We start from the raw sequence: 19517 nt of genomic DNA on the forward strand, positions 1-19517 counted from the left end.
ATTAAGGGGAAGCAGGGTGACATGTCAGAGTGTGGGGGAAACCTGTTCTGCTGCTTCCCTGTAAGTAACAAGTAGCCTTGATTCACCAGCACTAAATCCCCATGTCGTTTTAAGCTGAAGTTTATTGTTTTATGCAAATTATTTGGAAATATACAAATTAAATTGAAAAAATTGCATCCAATGTCTGGCATGGTCCTGCCCAAAACTTGGTGGCTCTGTGTCTGTCTGGAGCTGGTGCAGACAGTCAGCTCCTTGGGGCAGGGAGCATGTCTAAAGAGTCCATTGCACACGGTGGGTGCTGGAGAAGCAATAATAAAGAACTATACCTAGGAGAAATCTGTCAGAGCTGAGAGTTAGCCGTCTATGGATCAGCACACACTGGCCAGTGGGTTACAGATGGTTGTTGTGCAGTGTTTGTTAGTAAAGAGCAGGTACAGGACCCTTGCCATGCTGGACATGGTCTGTATTTTAGTGCCATATTCAAAGTATTGATCATCTAAATGGTCTGGCACCCAAACCATGATGGCGAAGAGGTGCAGGCCAGTCCTGCGGTGTTCTCCTCCTCCTCCTAGGCTGGGGATATCTCAGCATGGGTAACCGGCTTCACTAAGGGACACACGCAGACCTCAAATAGAAACACCATTCAGGTTTTTTCCAGCTGCATTGCTGTCTGTATTGTTGAGGTGTCTAGAACGTTTAAAGCTTGACATTCCCATGAACATCCCTTCAGCTCATGAGACCAGGGAACCCCCCAGGGGCTAGGCAAGAAGTCGCTGCTCTGGGAGTGTTGCCACGTTTCCTGGTGTCACCTCAGCCTGGATCAGTCCTGATTCCATTTTGGTGGAAATGGCAGCAGTGAGGGCTCTGGGGCTCAAGGTGATGTTTGGCAGACAGGTGCCCCAAAACCCAAAGGGAATCTCAGATGCCTGCTCCTGCAGAGTGTTGTTCTGTGGGCAGCCCCTGGGAGAAGTCCACATGGGCATGGACAGGAGCTTTCAAGAGACGAAATCTGCCCCAGAAGATCCAGTTCTCATGGGAGCAGGCACTGGTTTTTAGTGGTTTTTAGTGGGGTTTAATAAGTTCTTCAACTGTCACATTCACGCTTACAGTGGTGGCTCAAGGGGGAATCCACCTGGCTACTCCAGCAGCATTCGATTGGCTTTTGAATCGCAAGATTCAGTTACAATTCCAGCCCATTGCTTTTCAAATGCCATAGGAAAGAATTCAGAGTAGCAGCCGTGTTAGTCTGTATCCGCAAAAAGAACAGGAGTCCTTGTGGCACCTTAGAGACTAACCCATTGATTTGAGCCCACGAAAGCTTATGCTCAAATAAATTTGTTAGTCTCTAAGGTGCCACAAGGACTCTGTTCTTCATATGAAAGAAGTAGTTCTTCATTGCGTAACACATAGATCAGCACAGGCCAGTGGCATCTTCTAAAGACTGATCATCATACAAAGGGCAAGGATATGAGACTGCAAATTAAACGCACAGATAACAGGTTGAGCCATCTGCCGGCTCAGCTGGTTTGCGTAAGAACGGCCGTGGTTGTGCAAGTCAGCTGCGGTAACACACACAGGGACATTCAGGCTCTATCTTGCCATGAGCAGATTTGACTGTGGATTTTGCAAAAGCACCTGGTCTAACCCCTCCTGTGAGAAGATGAAGACTGGTTTCGGCTAGTGCAGGAATAATACGTTCTATTAGTAGGAAGACAAGAACCAAGAGCGTGGAGCGGAGGAAGGACAGAGCTAGGTCCAGCATAGGAGGAAAGGCATTTAGAGCTAATGGCACAGACTCCCCAGAGACGGGCGGGGGGGGGGGGGGGGGGAAGGGGGGGAGGGGACGGACACTCTTCAGCATAAAGAGTCAGGAACAGCAGTGAGGGATTAACAGAACTAATGGGGAAGCAAATGCCAGACAGCCCCTGGGGTCGTCCCAGCCCCTCAACTCTGCCACTAAAACCACCCTAAGAGTCAGTCCAGGCTCGCCCTGAGAAAACCGACAGAATCACGGCTTTAGCGCTAGGCCCCCTGCAGCCGGGCATAGGGCCGAGGGGTGGAGCTGCACCTTCAGACTCACTGGCATGCTCTGGTTGCACACACCAGCGACACAGCCCCTTAGCCTTGGTGCTTTCAGCATGAGGAGTTGGGAGGTGGCAAGAAGTGGGCAGAGCTTTTTCTTGGCCCTGCCCAATTCATGCCAACTGGGCGTTTCCCAGCCTGGCCAGTCCCGCCCAGCAGGAGCTGCCCCTGCCTGGAGATAAAAGTGCAGGTGTCCAGGCTGCCCTGGGAAGAGGAACAGAAGATGGCAGGTGAGATGCTGCAGGTTTAATGCTTGTATGTGCTTGAGCAGAACTGCTGCTAAAATAGCGCGGTGGTTGTGTGCAGGGAGCTGCTTGTGGAAAGCTCGGTTAAGTCCCTGCTTCTTGTGCTTCGCACTGTCTATGTGGCAGCCTCTGCCGCACGTGCCCTGTGCTAGTGCTGGGTACTGTCTCGGAGGGGTGGTAGTAACACCTGCCTGCCTGGGCCGCAGCGTGGTGAGCTGAGCCAGGCACTGTACCAGGGATCTGCTGGTTCATTGCTGGGGTCGGGGCAAAGGGAAGCAGCCAGAGATCTGAGTTGCTTGGTTGTGTTTTCCTTTCATCCATTGTTGTGCTTGTGAGGCTGCCAAGCCCTGTGCCCCCAACCCAGGGCCTGTCCGCTGGGTGTGCTGGAATAGTCTCACCAGTCTGGAGCAGCCGCTGCGGGAGAATTAAACGCCGTGGCGAGGGCTGGGCGGGAAAGGAGCATGTTCAACAGTTTGAAATTTTTTCCTGGCCTGGATCTGGGACAAAAATCAAAAGCTTGAACATTTTCAAAAACCAAAAATTAGAAAAAAAAAATGGGTTTTTGTCAGAGACATTTTATTTTTATAATTTGGAAACATTTTGTCTTGATTTGGACTCTTTCCTTTTTTAAAAAACACCTTTTTTAAGTGTAAGGTTACTAACATTTTAAAATGAAAAGTCATTTTAACTAAAAAAACCAAACTTTCCATTCTGACACTTTCAAGACTTTTTTTATCTTTTTTTTTTTTAAGCCAGGTGTTTTGTCAAATTTGAAGCTGTTTTGCAAACAGTTTGTTTAATCAAAAAATTCCCCCCTGCTCCAGTTATCACCAGTGCTGCCGATCGAGAACATTCAGGATTCATACGTCAGGCTTCAGAAATCATGAGATTGGCTTAAAATAATAATATGTCTTTGGCTTCTGTTTCTGGAGTTTTATTCTGCACTCCTGTCATGTTTTCAAGCTTTTCTCTACCACAATTAGTGTAGAAATGTACACTTTTTCTACCTCATAGGACAGCTGAGATTCTCAGATAATCACATGACTCAGGAGCTGGGGGCTAGGAAAAGCAACAGATATCATGAAAGTTGGCAGCCCCATGCCACACACAGCTTTCAGCCATAGCTGGTACATTGCTTGTGTTTGGAGCCATCACTGACCTGACTTGGCCTCCACAGAGAGCCCTGGCCACTGGCTCTGCAGGCCTACATGAAATGCAAAGCCAGGGCATAGCTTGGTGCCGGGGGTGGGGGTCAGCATGGCCCTACACCTCTCTTGGCTCAGCCCCAGGCCCAGGGCCTGCTCGGGGGATGATCTGAGGGAAGGTGGAGGTGTGGCCAGAGCACATTGCTCCAGATAGTCTCCGCTGCTGGATGGCTCCATAGGGAGCAATTGTAGCACAGCATAAATTTGAGCAACCACTGGGGATCTCTCTGGTCCCCAGCCACCTCCACAATCTGGGAGGCACAAAGGGGTGCTCAGTGACTTTGATTCCTAGAACCAGGGTAGTCTGGCACTAGCTAGTAGCCAGCAGCCCCTCTGAGGTGGGGTGAACACCACTGCATGTTCCTGACTGGAACTGGTTCCTGTAATTTTGACCAGTCCCCGGTGAGTAGGGTTACCATACTTAACAAATAAAAAAAGAGGACCCTCCACGGGGTCCNGGTAGGGACACACCCAGCTGGTGTAACATGCACACAGGCTTTCTGACCAGTCCCTGCACGGAAAGGCTATACAGCCAGGGTACTGACCAGCTTCTCAGGCACCCCCCCCGGAGGGTAAACCCAAAATTATACCATCTTGTGCTGCACAGAGAACTGTAAGCTCATGAAATTCGCCCTCTCCCTTAACGTGGCGAGAGATGCAAAAGCCTTCTGCCCCAGGTTATAATGTCCACATGCTGGTTTCAGACAAAACAAAAACAAGTTTATTAACTACAAAAGATAGATTTTAAGTGATAAGGGATAGCAAACAGATCAAAGCAGATTACCTTTCAAATAAACAGAAGCGCAATCTAAGATTAATATACTAAAGAAATTGGATATGAGTAGCAAATTCTCACCCTAATTGTTGAGTTAGGCAGTTTGCAGAGTCTTGAGGGCAACCCGTTATTCCTTTCACAGGCTAGAAACCCCTCTAGCGTGGGTCCAGCCCTTCTCCCCAGTTCCAGTCCTTGTTCCTCAGATGTTTCCAGCAGTCTTCTTTGGGCGGGGAGTCCAAGAAGAACCCCGATGATGTCACTTCCCTGCCTTAAATAGTTTTTGCAAATGGCGGGAACCCTTTGTCTTCAACTTTAGTTCCCATGCCTTTCAGTGGAAAAACACTGGTATTCTATGATGGAGTCCGGTACCAGGTGACTTGGTCACATGTCTCTGTAAGGCCATAGCAGCCATGAATCAGAGGCTGTTTGTAGTGTCCTCAGGAAGGCTCCCAATGAAAGCTCCCCTGTGGGAGATTAGCATGTTCTAAGACCTATTGTTTTCCCTAATAGTCCTTCCCAGCCAGCCATCTAGACTGATTGCATTCTGCCTAGTGGGTGTTCTCCAGGTGTAAACACATTTATGACAGATTCATAGATTCATAGATTCTAGGACAGGAAGGAACCTTGAGAGGTCATCAAGTCCAGTCCCCTGCCCTCATGGCAGGACCAAATACTGTCTAGACCATCCCTGATAGACATTTATCTAACCTACTCTTAAATAGCTCCAGAGATGGAGATTCCACAACCTCCTTAGGCAATGTATTCCAGTGTTTAACCACCCTGACAGTTAGGAACTTTTTTCTAATGTCCAACCTAAACCTCCCTTGCTGCAGTTTAAGCCCATTGCTTCTGGTTCTATCCTTAGAGGCTAAGGTGAACAAGTTTTCTCCCTCCTCCTTATGACACCCTTTTAGATACCTGAAAACTGCTATCATGTCCCCTCTCAGTCTTCTCTTTTCCAAACTTAAACAAACCCAATTCTTTCAGCCTTCCTTCCTAGGTCATGTTCTCAAGACCTTTCATCATTCTTGTTGCTCTTCTCTGGACCCTCTCCAAATCTTTCTTGAAATGCGGTGCCCAGAACTGGACACAATACTCCAGTTGAGGCCTAACCAGCGCAGAGTAGAGCGGAAGAATGACTTCTCGTGTCTTGCTCACAACACACCTGTTAATACATCCCAGAATCATGTTTGCTTTTTTTGCAACAGCATCACACTGTTGACTCATATTTAGCTTGTGGTCCACTATAACCCCTAGATCCCTTTCTGCCGTACTCCTTCCTAGACAGTCTCTTCCCATTCTGTATGTGTGAAACTCATTGTTCCTTCCTAAGTGGAGCACTTTGCATTTGTCTTTATTAAACTTCATCCTGTTTACCTCAGACCATTTCTCCAATTTGTCCAGATCATTTTGAATTATGACCCTGTCCTCCAAAGCAGTTGCAATCCCTCCCAGTTTGGTATCATCCGCAAACCTAATAAGCGTACTTTCTATGCCAATATCTAAGTTGTTAATGAAGATATTGAACACAGCCGGTCCCAAAACAGACCCCTGCGGTACCCCACTTGTTATACCTTTCCAGCAGGATTGGGAACCATTAATAACAACTCTCTGAGTACGGTTATCCAGCCAGTTATGTACCCACCTTATAGTAGCCCCATCTAAATTGTATTTGCCTAGTTTATCGATAAGAATATCATGCGAGACCATATCAAATGCCTTACTAAAGTCTAGGTATACCACATCCACAGCTTCACCCTTATCCACAAGGCTCGTTATCCTATCAAAGAAAGCTATCAGATTGGTTTGACAGGATTTGTTCTTTACAAATCCATGCTGGCTATTCAATCCATGCATAGACAATATTCCTGATTTCAAATACCAGAATGATACATTCATACAAACAGGATAATCATATTCAGTAAATCATAACCTCTTCAATGATATCTCACATGCCTTATCTTGTACCAAACACATCATAATTATGCTATGCTCATATCATCATCATAATACTAGGAAGAATATGGGTCGTAATGCCACAAATAATTTTTAGCATGAATTGTGAATTCTTCATTTTTCTTCATAACTGAAAGTTTCTTCTTTGGCAGAGGCCGAATAATAATAATTTTTTTCAGAGAAAGTCACTATGACTTGGCCTTTTGCCAAAGGTCTGTCTTCTCTCATTGTTCTTCCAGACTTTCAGCGATGAAGAATAATGGGAGAGACGACCATTAGCTCTGTACCTTTCAATTCAGAAACTACCCATTGCACCAGACCTATTTGGGGGAGGGGGGAGGGGGAGGGCGTGTGTAGTGGTACACAGGGGATAGGAGGAGGGAGGTGGAAACCAGAATGTGTCTTGAGGGGAAAGGGGGTGGGGGGGAAGATGTATCCCAACTGCTTTGCTATACTGTGGAGATGCAAAGCAGCTGTAAACCCAACTTCCATGCCGGTATTCTGGCTGCTTTGTGCTGCTTCCAAGGGGCAGAAAAAAGTTAGCCTGAACCAGTAGATCTGGCCGTACAAATGAAAAGCAAATGAAAATAAAAGATTGATACAGCTTCTTCAAACCGCTAGTAATATCACATAGTGGTATTCTGGTTGGGTTTCGTGTTTACTGTTCCTATATGGAAAATATATATATTTTTAAATCAAGGCAATTCTCAGACAAAAGCTACATTAAACTGAAATCAAGTTTCAGAACATGTAGCAGTAATTTAGGAGAACAAACATAACAGGGATGTTGTAACTATCCCATAAACAATTGTTATGAACCCAAGAAATTCAGAGTAAAGATTAAACTTAAAAGAAATCCAAACCCATTCTGGTCTAGAACTGCCCGTTTCAGCTGGAGAGACAAGGTGGATGAGATAATGTCTTTTATTGGAGCCGTATCTGTTGGTAAAAGAGACAAGCTTTCAAGCTACACAGAGCTCTTCAGTTCAGCTAGGACTCATAAAAGCAACTAGGCAGAACCTGCCCCAATAGGTACCATGTGGGAGAGATAACAGTGCAGAGAACAAGGCAATTCTTGTAGTCAAAAGCTACATTAAACTGGAGTCAAGTTTCATAGCACGTCAGTAATTTAGGGTAGAATTTGACGCACTATGTACTATGTGGGGGAGCTAATAGTACAAAGGAAACCTAATCTCTGAATGTCCAAGCTCTGTGGGTATTGAATAGCTGTAAGAGTGGGTATATGATATGAGGAGAGAGGGACAGAGGCCAGATAGTGAGCTTCAGGGCAGAATCAACTTGTGATGGACAGAGACTTGCTCCAGTATGTACAGCAAATCCTGATTTGTGCAGTGAACTTGTGGGAAGGAGTTGTCCTCATGTCCTGCTCCTTCTTCTCTTTGGACTAGATATCTCAGGGATGCTGTCGGCGCCGTCCCTTCTGAGCAGTGTTGATGAAGCCAAGCGGCTGGTGGATGCAGCGTATAAGTACACCCGGAACCGGTGAGTTCCCTGTTAACCGGGGGTCAGCCTCTCATACCCTTCTGCGTGGTGACTAGCACCCTGCTCCACGCGTAGGTAGCTTCATTGATTTCAGTGTCACTATTTGCAGCGTAAGATGCGACTCATCCTGAGCACAGGTGTCAAAATCTGTCCCAGGGTAATTCTCCATATGTAATAAACTGCAGTCCAATATCTGACCCTAGTCCAAGGCTTTCTTACTCCAGGTTGCAAGTAGAACAATGCCTGAGCCCTAATCTGCGATTGGTGACATTCTCTAGCAGGGCTACAGAAGGGGTGTCACTAAGGTGGCATTTAACAGTCCTTAGTGGAAAATGACAGTAAAAGAGATGGAGGGACAGAGACAGTCCATCCCCATGGGCCTCTTGTGTATGCAAGTCCTGCCTGTGAGCCTCATGGCTACCAGTGCTCTGACATAATTGCTATGGAACTGCCGGCAGCTACTCCATAGTCAAGGTTGGGTTCAGTTTTTCATCTCCCCCAATTTACAATGCTTAATCTGGGAGCAAAGAGTGAATCTTCGGAGGGTTTTCAGCTAAATGTCAATAAATCACTTTTTTGGAGTCCCAGGTATTCCTGGGCCACATCTGGCTTCCAAACAGCTTATTCAACCCTGCAAACCTTCCACATCATTAACACACATTGAAAATGTTGGGAATCGGCATATCTGAACGAATCAGGTTGTTTACATATAGTTAAGATAGAGAATATGCAACCGTAATTTAGGGGAAAGACCATTTCAGGGTGGTCGTGAGTCTATATCCAACATTCCAAACCCGGGAGATTCAGAGTTAAAATGATGCTTAAAAGAAATCCAGACATGGTGAGGTTTTGGGAGTGGCGAGTAGTGAGGCCAGGCAATCACCATACAATTACAGATTCTGGATTATGATTAAGACATTTAATGTTTGTGGTTCCAGATTGGAGGACGTGGATTTTTTAAGGAAACGTTAAGGGGCTTTTATTTTTCCCTTCCCAAGAGCAGTACAAAGCAGACGAAGCACAGTGGTGAATCTGTCCCTCACTGTGCAGTGGCTTTGTTGGTCTGTGTTAGCGAGACTGGTGCTACATGAAGGGAGGCTGGGAGAGACCAGTTCCTGAGTCCCCATAGCTCTGCCCTGTGCTCCTGCCTCAGTTCCTCTGGCAGTGCTGCCTCTGTGTGCAGTGGAGCCAATGGGAAATTTTCAAGCACTGAGGACCAAGCCACTATGGGGCTACGGAACCTTTAAAAGGAGTGGCAGTTGTGCCATGTAATCTACCAATGAGAACTCTTGATATATCCAATCTCCTTCAGACCTGTCTTATTTACAACCAACAGAATTGTGGCACACAAATGAGCTGTAGAAGAAGGTTGAGGATTAGTTAAGTTACCTCTGATGTCACATTGGTTGCACTTAGAGTTAGCTGAGCTGTTGCCCTGATCTTATCTGGACCCAGTATAATCATAACAATTTATGCAACAATCGCTAATACTTATTTTGGGACAAAGAAAAGCTTGACTTAGATGGTAAATTTCTTAAAGGATCCAGTTTTTCATCCGTGTTAACTCATAAGCTAATTCTCAGGATTACCGGTAAATTCTCAGAAAATTCATTCTGAGCTCAGAGTGAACTGTGTAAATTTGGGGAGGATACGTTGTATTCTTCATTTATAACTAAGAGATTGAACCCCGGTTTTAAGTGCGAAACAGGACTCAGCCTAAACTATAGAGCTGCAACCGGTACCTCCTTAAATACAGGCAAGGACAGTTCAAACAGTGTGGATCGTTTTTGTGACATTGGAGGTGACTCAACCAACCATCACAATCCCTTGACGGTTGATTTGCTTGCCGCAATTCCAATGATTGAAATGAGTCAATGGAGTAAGGGGGACTGGACACATGCCCAGGAAGTTCTCATTATGGAGGTACTGTTTGTGACTCCACAGTTGTGTGAAGATTGCACTTAACACAGGGATTCAGCAGTTTGTTCTGTATGAACCATCCTGCATATCCTCCCCAAGCTGACAGCACTTAGTCTTTGAGAATAAAATGAATTTTCTGAGCATATACAAGAAAATCTATTAATTAAACAGCATTACAGTTAATAAAAAATAAATACATAAAGTTTTTTGTTCCAGCATAATCTCATTAATGGAGTGTGAAGAATCTTCAAAGTTTCCATATTATTAACTTTACTGAATTTGTATCCATAGGCTACAGTTGAAGAATTTTTGTTTAGGATTAATGGTAATTTTTTGCCATTATTCTTCATAACTGAAAATTTTTCCTTCAGCAGTGGCTGAAGAAAAATATTCGACTTCAGAGAATTCTATGAACAACTGCCCTCTCAAAATGGCTGCCATCTCTTATTCTTCTGAGTCCCACAGCAAAGATGGACACCACCTCCTTTCACCTGCTCCTCTCCACTCCTTTACAGCATGGGGAGCTACGATCTTCCCTGGAGGCAATTTGGCGTCACTCTCAGTGGGAACCATGAGAAGTGGTGGCCATTTTGGATGAGAGCAGCCTGCGTGGTGTGAGCAAAGAGACACCAGACTCCAAGGGTGGAATTCACAAGGGAGACATACACATCTAACTGCCACTTTAAGTTCTTCAGTCCAACATTAGGTGCCACTGGCATTCACAACCCCCCTGCTCAGCTTCTGTGTAGCCATGTAGGTGCCTAAAGCCCATAGATAGATATTTCTGCCAGTAAAGTCCACAAGGTACCAACATTTTGGCAGCTGAGCACCTCCTCACACTGCCATGCACCTAACACTCGGTGGGATTCACAAACGAGGGATTCCCCTGCCTATCTTGCCTTGGGGGATTGGTCTGGTAGATGCACTCTGCCCACATCTAAATGGACACAAAATGGTCAGCAGAGGGGGTTGTGGTGTCCCCTTTAGCTCAGTGGCTAGAACACTTTCCCAGGATGTAGGAAACTGAGGTTCAATTCCTGCCCCCTAAGAAAGGGCTTAACCTGCATTTCCTGCCTCATAGGAGAGTGTCCTAGCCGTCAGGGGATTCTGGGGCAGGGCTCTCTGTCTCTCCTGCCGTAGCTGCTCCACTTTGTGTGGATAATTCAATACTGACTGGAGCAGGCAGACTGGAACTTGGCTGCCCCCTCTCCTAGCAGGGAGCCTGAACCACTGGGCTGTAGAGTCAGTCTTGCTCATGCCATTGTTGGGGTTAGGGTCCAGGGGCAGGGGGTGGCTGTGATGCGAAGGGGGCAGCCTAGATGATCCACTGGTCCCTTCTGGCCTTACACTTGTGACTCTCTCTGGCCCGATGATTAGTTTGTATTGTTATCTGTATTATTTGTCATATCCATCACGCACTGAGAGAATCTGCTCTTCTTTAGGCCTCTGCTATTCCTGCCCTTTGCTTCTCTTCCTTCCCCACCCACCTTCCCGTTTCTCTTCCTATCCTGTCTGTGATTTTTCTGTACTTTCTCTGCATTGCCTTCCCTGCAGCCTTACCCAATTTCTTCCCTGTGGGCTTCACTCCCTCCCCATCCAACCCCTAAAATGGTCAGCAGTTAAACAGTTATTGTTGGCATGGACGGGTCATCACTGGTATTTAAAGTGGACATCTCAGTGAGAGGAAGAGGGGAGATCACTTCTCGGAGCCATGGTGTAGGCTCTGTGCAGACTTAGGCCGGCATCGCGGCTTTGGCTACACTTAAGTCACTTTGGGAAAGTGATGTCTGCCCTGCAGCCATGACTGAGAGACACTTGGCTGGTTTGTAAATGAATCTGAGATTCCGGAGAACCCGACTGTATCCTATAGGCAGCAATACATGCTGCTGGTCAGCTCTGGCCTGCACACAGATGTTTGCTAGCCCCGCACCGCACACACACGTGCCAGGATAGTAACTACTGTAACTGGGGAAGGAGCTGGGATGGACAGAAGGCGGAAGGGGCCCCGTGCAACTTGTAGGATTGTTTCTGCTCCGGAGCTACAGTAGGACTTTTTTTCTTTCAGTTTAAAAGAGAAACTGAGGAACGAAGCCTTCACCCCTGCAGATATCCTGGAATATATCAAGCAGCCAGTGGGGGGAACCAGGGCCATGATCCGAGCTGCCGATTACATGGAAACCACCCTGAACCTGCTGAAGAAGAAGTTGCAGTGGACTGTGAAGGGGAAGTTTAATGTCACAGGTACAGGGGTGCAAGTCAGTTTGGCTTCCTCTCCTTGAGCCCTTTCTCTGCCCAGTGTCTTGGGGCTCAGTTATTCTCCCACTGACTTCAGTCCTGCAAGATTGGGCCTTAACTGGATACACCTGTAAGATGAGTGGCTGTAAGGTACATGCAAGTGTCTGTTGCCAGGCAGTGGCAGGCCATGAAACATGGGGGAGGGATAGCTCAGTGGTTTGAGCATTGGCCTGGTAAACCCAGGGTTGTGAGTTCAATCCTTGAGGGGGCGCTTTGGGGATTTAGTTGGGGTTGGTCCTGCTTTGAGCAGGGGGTTGGACTAGATACCTCCTGAGGTCCCTTCCAACCCTGATATTCTATGACAGTATTATGAATGCGCTCTCTCTGTCAGGTAGTGCATATCAGAGCTAGCATCTCCCCATTCATCACTCTGATAGCTCCCCGGAGACACAACCCCCTGGGCAGACTAGCAGCAGGGGAGGGGATGTAGTTCAAGAACTCAGCTTCTTGGTGTGAAAGGTCCATCTAGTCCAGTATTCATGCCCCCCCCCTTTCTTCTGGAATTTGGGTCAAGTATAACCACTGCCCAGCTGTGGATGGGATGGGAAGGGGACTCTTCCCTGGTACCACCGTCCTCCCCTTCCCTCTGGCATCTCCCGCCCCGTTCTGCAGAGCTGAGGTTTGAAAGCCAGCAGGTGCTGTCTGTGGGAACATGCCCAGCAGCTTCAGGCTCTGTTTTACTGTGAGGCCAGACAGAGGCTCTGTGACCAGAGCAGGCTGCATCCTGGGGAGGGCAGCAGTGAGCTGGGGAAGTGATTTGACAGAGTGCACAAGTGGCCTCCCTCGCCCCATTTCTGGGGCACCAGTCCCAGCACACCAAGTTGCTGAACCTCCTTTGCACTCTCTTGCAGACGTGCTGAGCCCAGCTCAGCTGGAATTGATTTCCAAGGCTACCGGATGTGCCCAGCAAAATATAAATATACCATGCGATGAAACCAACCCGTACCGAACGATCACGGGTGAATGCAACAACAGGTGATGCTAGCTGTCAGGGAGAGGACGGCAGGTCCTCCCTACACTAGAGTAACTTCCTATCTATACGTTCCTATCTAATCCCAACTATACATATCAAATGATGGGGTCTAAATGAGCTGTTCCCACTCAAGAAAGAGATCTTGGAGTCACTGCGGATAGTTCTCTGAAAACAGCCACTCAATGTGCAGCGGCAGTCAAAAAAGCAAACAGAATGTTGGGAATCATCAAGAAAGGGATAAATAATAAGACAGAAAATATCGTGTTGCCTCTATATAAATCCGCGATACACCCACATCTTGAATACAGAGGTAGTCGCCCCTTCTCAAAAGAGATATATTTGAATTGGAAAAGGTTCAGAAAAGGGCAACAAAAATGATTAGGGGTATGGAACAGCTGCCATATGAGGAGAGATTAATAAGACCGGGACTTTTCAGCTTGGAAAAGAGACGACTAATGGGGGATATGATAGAGGTCTATAAAATCACGGCTGGTGTGGAGAAAGTAAATAAGGAAGTTTTATTTACTCCTTCTCAGAACACATGAACTAGGGATCACCAAATGAAATGAATAGGCAGCAGGTTTAAAACAAACAAAAGGAAGTATTTCTTCACACAACGCACAGTCAACCCGTGGAACTCCTTGCCAGAGGATGTTGTGAAGGCCAAGATTATAACAGGATTCAATAAAGAACTAGATACATTCCTGGAGGATAGGTCCATCAATGGCTCTGGCTCAGTAGCAAGAATTTCCTCCTTGCCGGCTGGCTCAAGCCTCACAATCAAGCTGGTTTCTTGAGTGAAAGTCACCCCCAAGCCAAAAGAGAGGTCAGATTTCTGCTCCTAGTCTAGTCTGTCCTCTTGCATGCTGTGTGTCAGGGTGTCACTGAACCATTTGCAATGGTTTTGCTCAGTGGTTTACACACTATCGACTCCTGCCCTCATCTGTCAGCTGCGCCCTCCTTCATTACATTCTCAGACAGGCCCCTTTGTGCTTTGTCCCACACTGCCCTTCACCCATGGCAGGAGCTCCCAGAGCACTGGCAACGCCACCTCATTTCCTCCTTCACACGCCCCTGTGCAGTGAGGCCTATAAAAGAGTCAGCAATGGTTAGGCAGCTGGTGTGCTGAGGCCCCTGCTTGTCATGCTGCCCGGTGTTGTTTCCTTGTGCTCCCCCATTGGCCTGTCTGTGTCCACTTGGGGTCTCTGGTCTTGTTCGTAGACTGTCGTCTCCTTGGAGCAGGGACTGTCTTTTTGTTCTGCCCGTACAGTGCCTAGCACAATGTTCTGGCCCAGGACTGGGGCTCCTGGGCTCTACAATGATGATGATGTTGATGGTATGACTTGCTGTATTGTAAATACGGATTCTTTCATTCCATCTCCCAGGAGAAGCCCTACCTTAGGGGCTTCAAACAGAGCCTATAGCCGATGGCTGCCTCAGGAGTATGAGGATGGGGTTTCAATCCCTCGTGGCTGGACGGAAGAAGTCCGTTATTCTGGATTTCCTCTCCCATTGGTAAGCTCTGCCAATTCATTTAAAATACATTCTTTCCATTCAAATAGTAGGAAGGGAGCTCAGAGTTTTGCCAGAGGTAGGGTAGCTCAGGGGCCCCATGGCACACGTCCTCCACCATCAGTAACCCCTGTGCCATTTCTAGGCTGGGCACATTATGACCAAAGTGAACAAAGGAAGGAAACAGCAGGCCATTAGGTCTGCACTTCTGGCTGGAGGAGTAATTCCCAGTGTTGCCAACTCACACGATTTTATCGGGCGAGTCATCATACTGGGTGTTTTCCCTAAATCCCCAGCTCCTGAAGTCATGAGAATCTCTGCTTTCATTTTTTTAAAAAGAGTTTCTAGCTCACATGGTGGCAGGAAGAGCTAAGAAACCTGAACCCTAATGGCCCAAACCCCAGAAGGCAAAGAAAAAGCTCCCACATTTACTATTTTAAAAATTCTTGTGATTTCACAGCCAGTCTCATGATTTTTGGGGCCCTGACTCATAATTTTTGAACTCTTGAGTTTGAGAACTCTTAACCCTGCCAAATAGCAGAGTGCAAAGTTGGAGAGGACGAATACCCGAAGAAAAATATGTTAAAATACCCAGCAAGGAAGAGTACATGTGTGTGTCCGCATGTGCGCATCAGGGTGGGTGGGTAGCCGTTAGCTGCTACAGTGGGATGTAATGACAGCAGCACTCAGAAAGGCAGGAATTCAGGGTAGCTGGGGATTTCAGCTGAAATGCTCATCCAACTTCCAAAGTCCACCAAGTGCCAGAAAAGTCTTTAAAGAAGGGAAGCTACAATCCAGATGTTTGAGCTAGAAAGCCAAAGCTCTAAGGTGCATGAAGATTTTCCCCAGGCAGAAACTAATGATGAACTACTGAAAAATGTGTAGCACATGGAGGAAAAATAGGAGGGCAGGAAAAGAAAAGACTCCAGATAACGTGCTGTCCCTGAGAGAAATAGAGCTGAACAAGAGAACTCCGAGGTATGAGGAGTAACCTGAAGATTTGTAACTGAAAGAGTTTTATTGAGAGCCATCTAGAATGAACAACTGAGGAGTAACTAAGCTAATTGTAAAAAGAAACTATTCTGCAGTTCAGTTTAATTGGGGCAAACATAGATTAAGGCCTTTAAAAGGGCCATACTGCAGTGTGGGGGATCTTGGGGATGGGGAATATTGGAGAAAAGAAAGGGGATGGGGAGGGGCTTATAGGGGCTCTGTAGAAATCCTCCCCATGTAACAGAAACGTCAGAGGACATCTCCTCCTACGGGTCAGGGTTGAGGTCCCGTGGGTAGAGAATGTTGCCCAGAACAATAGAATAGCAGCAATTAGAAGTGATCTTGTTCAATACTTTCAAATAAATAATAAAGACAAAAGAAAGAGAGGACTCTGAGAGGCACATGAAGGAGTAAACTCTGAGAAGAGCCTTTCATTTAAAAAAAGAGAAATCTCAAGAAACATTAGAACTGAAACAGAAGTTAAAGATCCATCCTTTGATCCCTAATCCCTTTAGGTTCCCTTGACAAGAGAGCAGGGCTAACTCAGTGAGAACGGGGGTTTAAAAAGCCAGCTTGTAAGTGACCGGAGAGCTAGTGAACAGGATCAGCAGACAGGGCTGTTCTGCAAAGGTGTTTAGAGAGGGCACGTGAGCACCAGATACACTGATAAACATTCTCTAAACATAGGCCAATAAACGCCCCCCCTCAAAAAACCCAACCAACCAACCAAAAAAACAAACAACCCCCCAAACCCCGCAGACATACACACAAAGAACAAACAAAAAAGCTGCAAGAGTAAAACTAATGTGGCAGAAGTCCAGCAGCAGAGCGGGGGCTATCCAGTTTATTGCACCAAATGCAGCATGTCTGATTACTCGCCTTGTGAGCAGGTGGCGTATGTGTGCATTTGGTGCAAGCAGCTCCTGGTCCTCAGAGACTGAGCATGGGCTGTTGACCAGGGTGGCTGAACGGGAGGAGCAAAGGGAGACAATAAGGTCTGACAGCCTCTATGATGTTGAGGAGGATGAAAGTCTCGGGGATGGAGAACATCAAGCTGGGAGAGAGGGAAACAATCCTTTAGTTGGGATTCTCCTTCCAGATGATGTCGTGGTGTCCTCTGGCCCTAAGGATACCCTTCCGGGGGAGGGAACCACAATTATTAGGAAGAGAAAGATAATAGTTATGGGGGATTTAGTTATTAGAAATATAGATAGTTGGGTTTGTGATGACTGAGAGAACTGCATGGTGAATTGGCTCCTGGGTGCTAAGGTTGGAGACCTCTCGAGACATCTAGACAGACTTATGTACAGTGCTGGCTAGGAGCCAGTGGTCATGGTACATGTGGGTACCAGTAACATAGAGAAAGAGAGGAGAGAGATTCTGGGGTACGTAAGAGATTAGAGTTCAGTACCTCCATGGTGGCATTCTCTGAAATGCTTTCCGTTCCGTGCGTGGGCCAGTTAGACAGGCAGAACTGCAGGGTCTCAATGTGTGGATGAGACGATGGTGTTGGGAGGAGAGATTTAGGTTTTATTAGGAACTGGGGAACATTGTGGGAAAGGAAGAGCCTATACAGGAAGGAGGGGCTCCACCTACACCAGATTGCTGGTATGTAAAATTAAAAACTTCATAGGGGACTTTTTAAACTCAGGGCTGGGGGGAAGCCGACAGGTGGGGAGGAGCACACGGTTCAGATAGAGACATCCCGTAGGGAAGGATTTATTCATGGGGATTCTCTATATCCTGGTAAAGAGGAGAGGATAGAAGTTGATAAAGTACAGGCAGAAGCTGAAGAGTAACAGTCAAGTGAAATAGAGCCTCATTCAGTTACACCACACGAAGGCGGACAACGAAATATTGACAAATTTTACAAGTGCTTCTACAGAAATGGAAGAACTTTAAACACTACGATGGGAGTGTGACGGGGTCCCCAGGGTGCAGCCTGGACTGTGGACCACTGAGCCCTCAAACCCACCAACCTGGTTGTCTCTCACACGGTGATGCTAATGTCAAGCTACAAGCCTCTGACAGTACTGCACTTACACAGCCATCCACAGGTAGAGACACACCCAACTGAGTTACATGAACAAGCTCCCAGCCACTCATGAATAGGGCCCTACCAAATTCATGGTCATGAAAAACACACCACAGACCGTGAAATCTGGTCTTTTGTGTGCTTTTACCCTGTACTATACAGATTTCACAGGGACACCAGCGTTTCTCAAATTGGGGGTCCTGACCCAAAAGGGAGTTTCGGGGGGGTTACAAAGTTATGTTAGTGTGGTGGGTCATGGTATTGCCACCCTTCCTTCTGCACTGCGGCCTTCAGAACTGGGCGGCCAGAGAGCAGCGCAGAAGTAAGGTGGCAATACCATACCATGCCACCCCTACTTCTGCGCTGCTGTTGGCAGCAGCTCTGCCTTCCACGCTGGACTCCCGGCCAGCAGCCGCTGCTCTCCAGCTGCCCAGCTCTGAAGGCAGCGCCGCCACCCCCAGCTGTAGTGCAGAAGTAAGGGTAGTAGTACCGCAACCCCCCACAATAACCTCACGACCCCTCCCCCCACAACTCCTTTTTGGGTCAGCACCCCTACAGTTACAACACTGTGAAATTTCACATTTAAATAGTTGAAATCATGAAATTAACTATTTTTAAAATTCTATTTACAGTTCCTCAGTACACAGACTGGAATCCTTCCAGCCTGGGACCAATCTCCCTAGTTCAAAGTCTTTGTCCTCCAGAGGATCTTCCAGGTGTTGAATTGGGGGCGGGGGGAAGGAGAGGCCAAGTGATGATGTCACTCTCCCTCTTTTATACCTTCATCCAGCTGCTAGAAAGATCCCTGCTGTGATGTGGGGGTCAGGCAGTCCCCATTGGTCAAGCAGTCCTCATTACATAGGTGTCTTTTCTAAGGAATCTCTGGGATAGGAGATTCTTTTTTGATGTCAAGTATCAGAGGGGTAGCCGTGTTAGTCTGAATCTGTAAAAAGCAACAGAGGGTCCTGTGGCACCTTTGAGACTAACAGAAGTACTGGGAGCATAAGCTTTCGTGGGTAAGAACCTCACTTCTTCGGATGCAAGCCGAAGAAGTGAGGTTCTTACCCACGAAAGCTTATGCTCCCAGTACTTCTGTTAGTCTCAAAGGTGCCACAGGACCCTCTTTTTTGATGGACCATTAATGCTGTCTGGGCCATTCTTTGTTGCAACGGAAAGGGTGGCTGTGTGTGTTCCCAACCTCACAACATATTCCAATAACACAGGTAGCAATACTTCACATACAATGATAGCACATACAATCCAACAGGATATTAATGTTCAACAGATCAAGACTTGTAAAATGACACCTCACAAGGTATAGTTTGTACAAAACATATCATAATCCTATCACAGTGGTGAATATGGGGGTTCCCGGGTGCTACTTTGAGGTACAGAGTGTCACAGGGTGAACTGGAGTGCCTGCTATTAAATGTGGATATTGATATAATAGGCATCACAGAGTAGGTTGCACTGGAAAGGGAGTGGCACTATATGTGAAAGAAAGCATAGAGTCAAATGGAGTAAAAACCTTAAATGAATCAAACGGTACCATAGAACCTCTATGGATAGACATTCCATGCTTGAATAGTAAGCGTATAGCAGTAGGGATATACTACTGACCACCTGACCAGGATGGTGATGGTGATTGTGAAATCATGGTGGTTATTGAGGCTACAAAAACAGAAAACCCAATAAAAATGGGGGATTTCAACTATCCCCATATTGACTGGGAACATGTCACCTCAGGACGGGATGTAGACGTTAAAATTTCTGCACACTGTTAATGACTTCTTTTTGGAGCAGCTAGTTCTGAAACCCACAAGGGGAGAGTCCTAAGTGGTGCACAGGAGCTGGTCCAAGCGGTGAATATAGCTGAACTGCTTGGTAATAGATAGGGCCCTACCAAATTCACCGCCATCAAAAATGCATCACAGACCATGAAATCTGGTCTCCTCCAGTGAAATATGGTCTTTTGTGTACTTTTACCCTATACCAGAGTTTCTCAAACTGGGGTCCCCAGGGG

The 19517-nt window shown here is 46.8% G+C and overlaps 1 protein-coding gene across 1 annotated transcript in view; it reads left to right on the top strand.

Moving 5' to 3' along the window:
* The first annotated feature begins 522 nt into the window (after positions 1–522).
* The window catches only part of MPO (myeloperoxidase), a 52040-nt gene continuing 33045 nt past the window's right edge, over positions 523–19517 (top strand). Inside the window, exons 1-5 of the mRNA XM_034752910.1 lie at positions 523–593; positions 7617–7766; positions 11752–11927; positions 12833–12956; positions 14340–14469. Of these exons, the coding sequence (XP_034608801.1) occupies positions 523–593; positions 7617–7766; positions 11752–11927; positions 12833–12956; positions 14340–14469 (651 nt within the window). The remainder of the gene's footprint in view (positions 594–7616; positions 7767–11751; positions 11928–12832; positions 12957–14339; positions 14470–19517) is intronic.

This window comes from Trachemys scripta, chromosome 18, assembly GCF_013100865.1.
Source record: "Trachemys scripta elegans isolate TJP31775 chromosome 18, CAS_Tse_1.0, whole genome shotgun sequence".
In the NCBI taxonomy this organism is placed as follows: Eukaryota; Metazoa; Chordata; order Testudines; family Emydidae; genus Trachemys; species Trachemys scripta.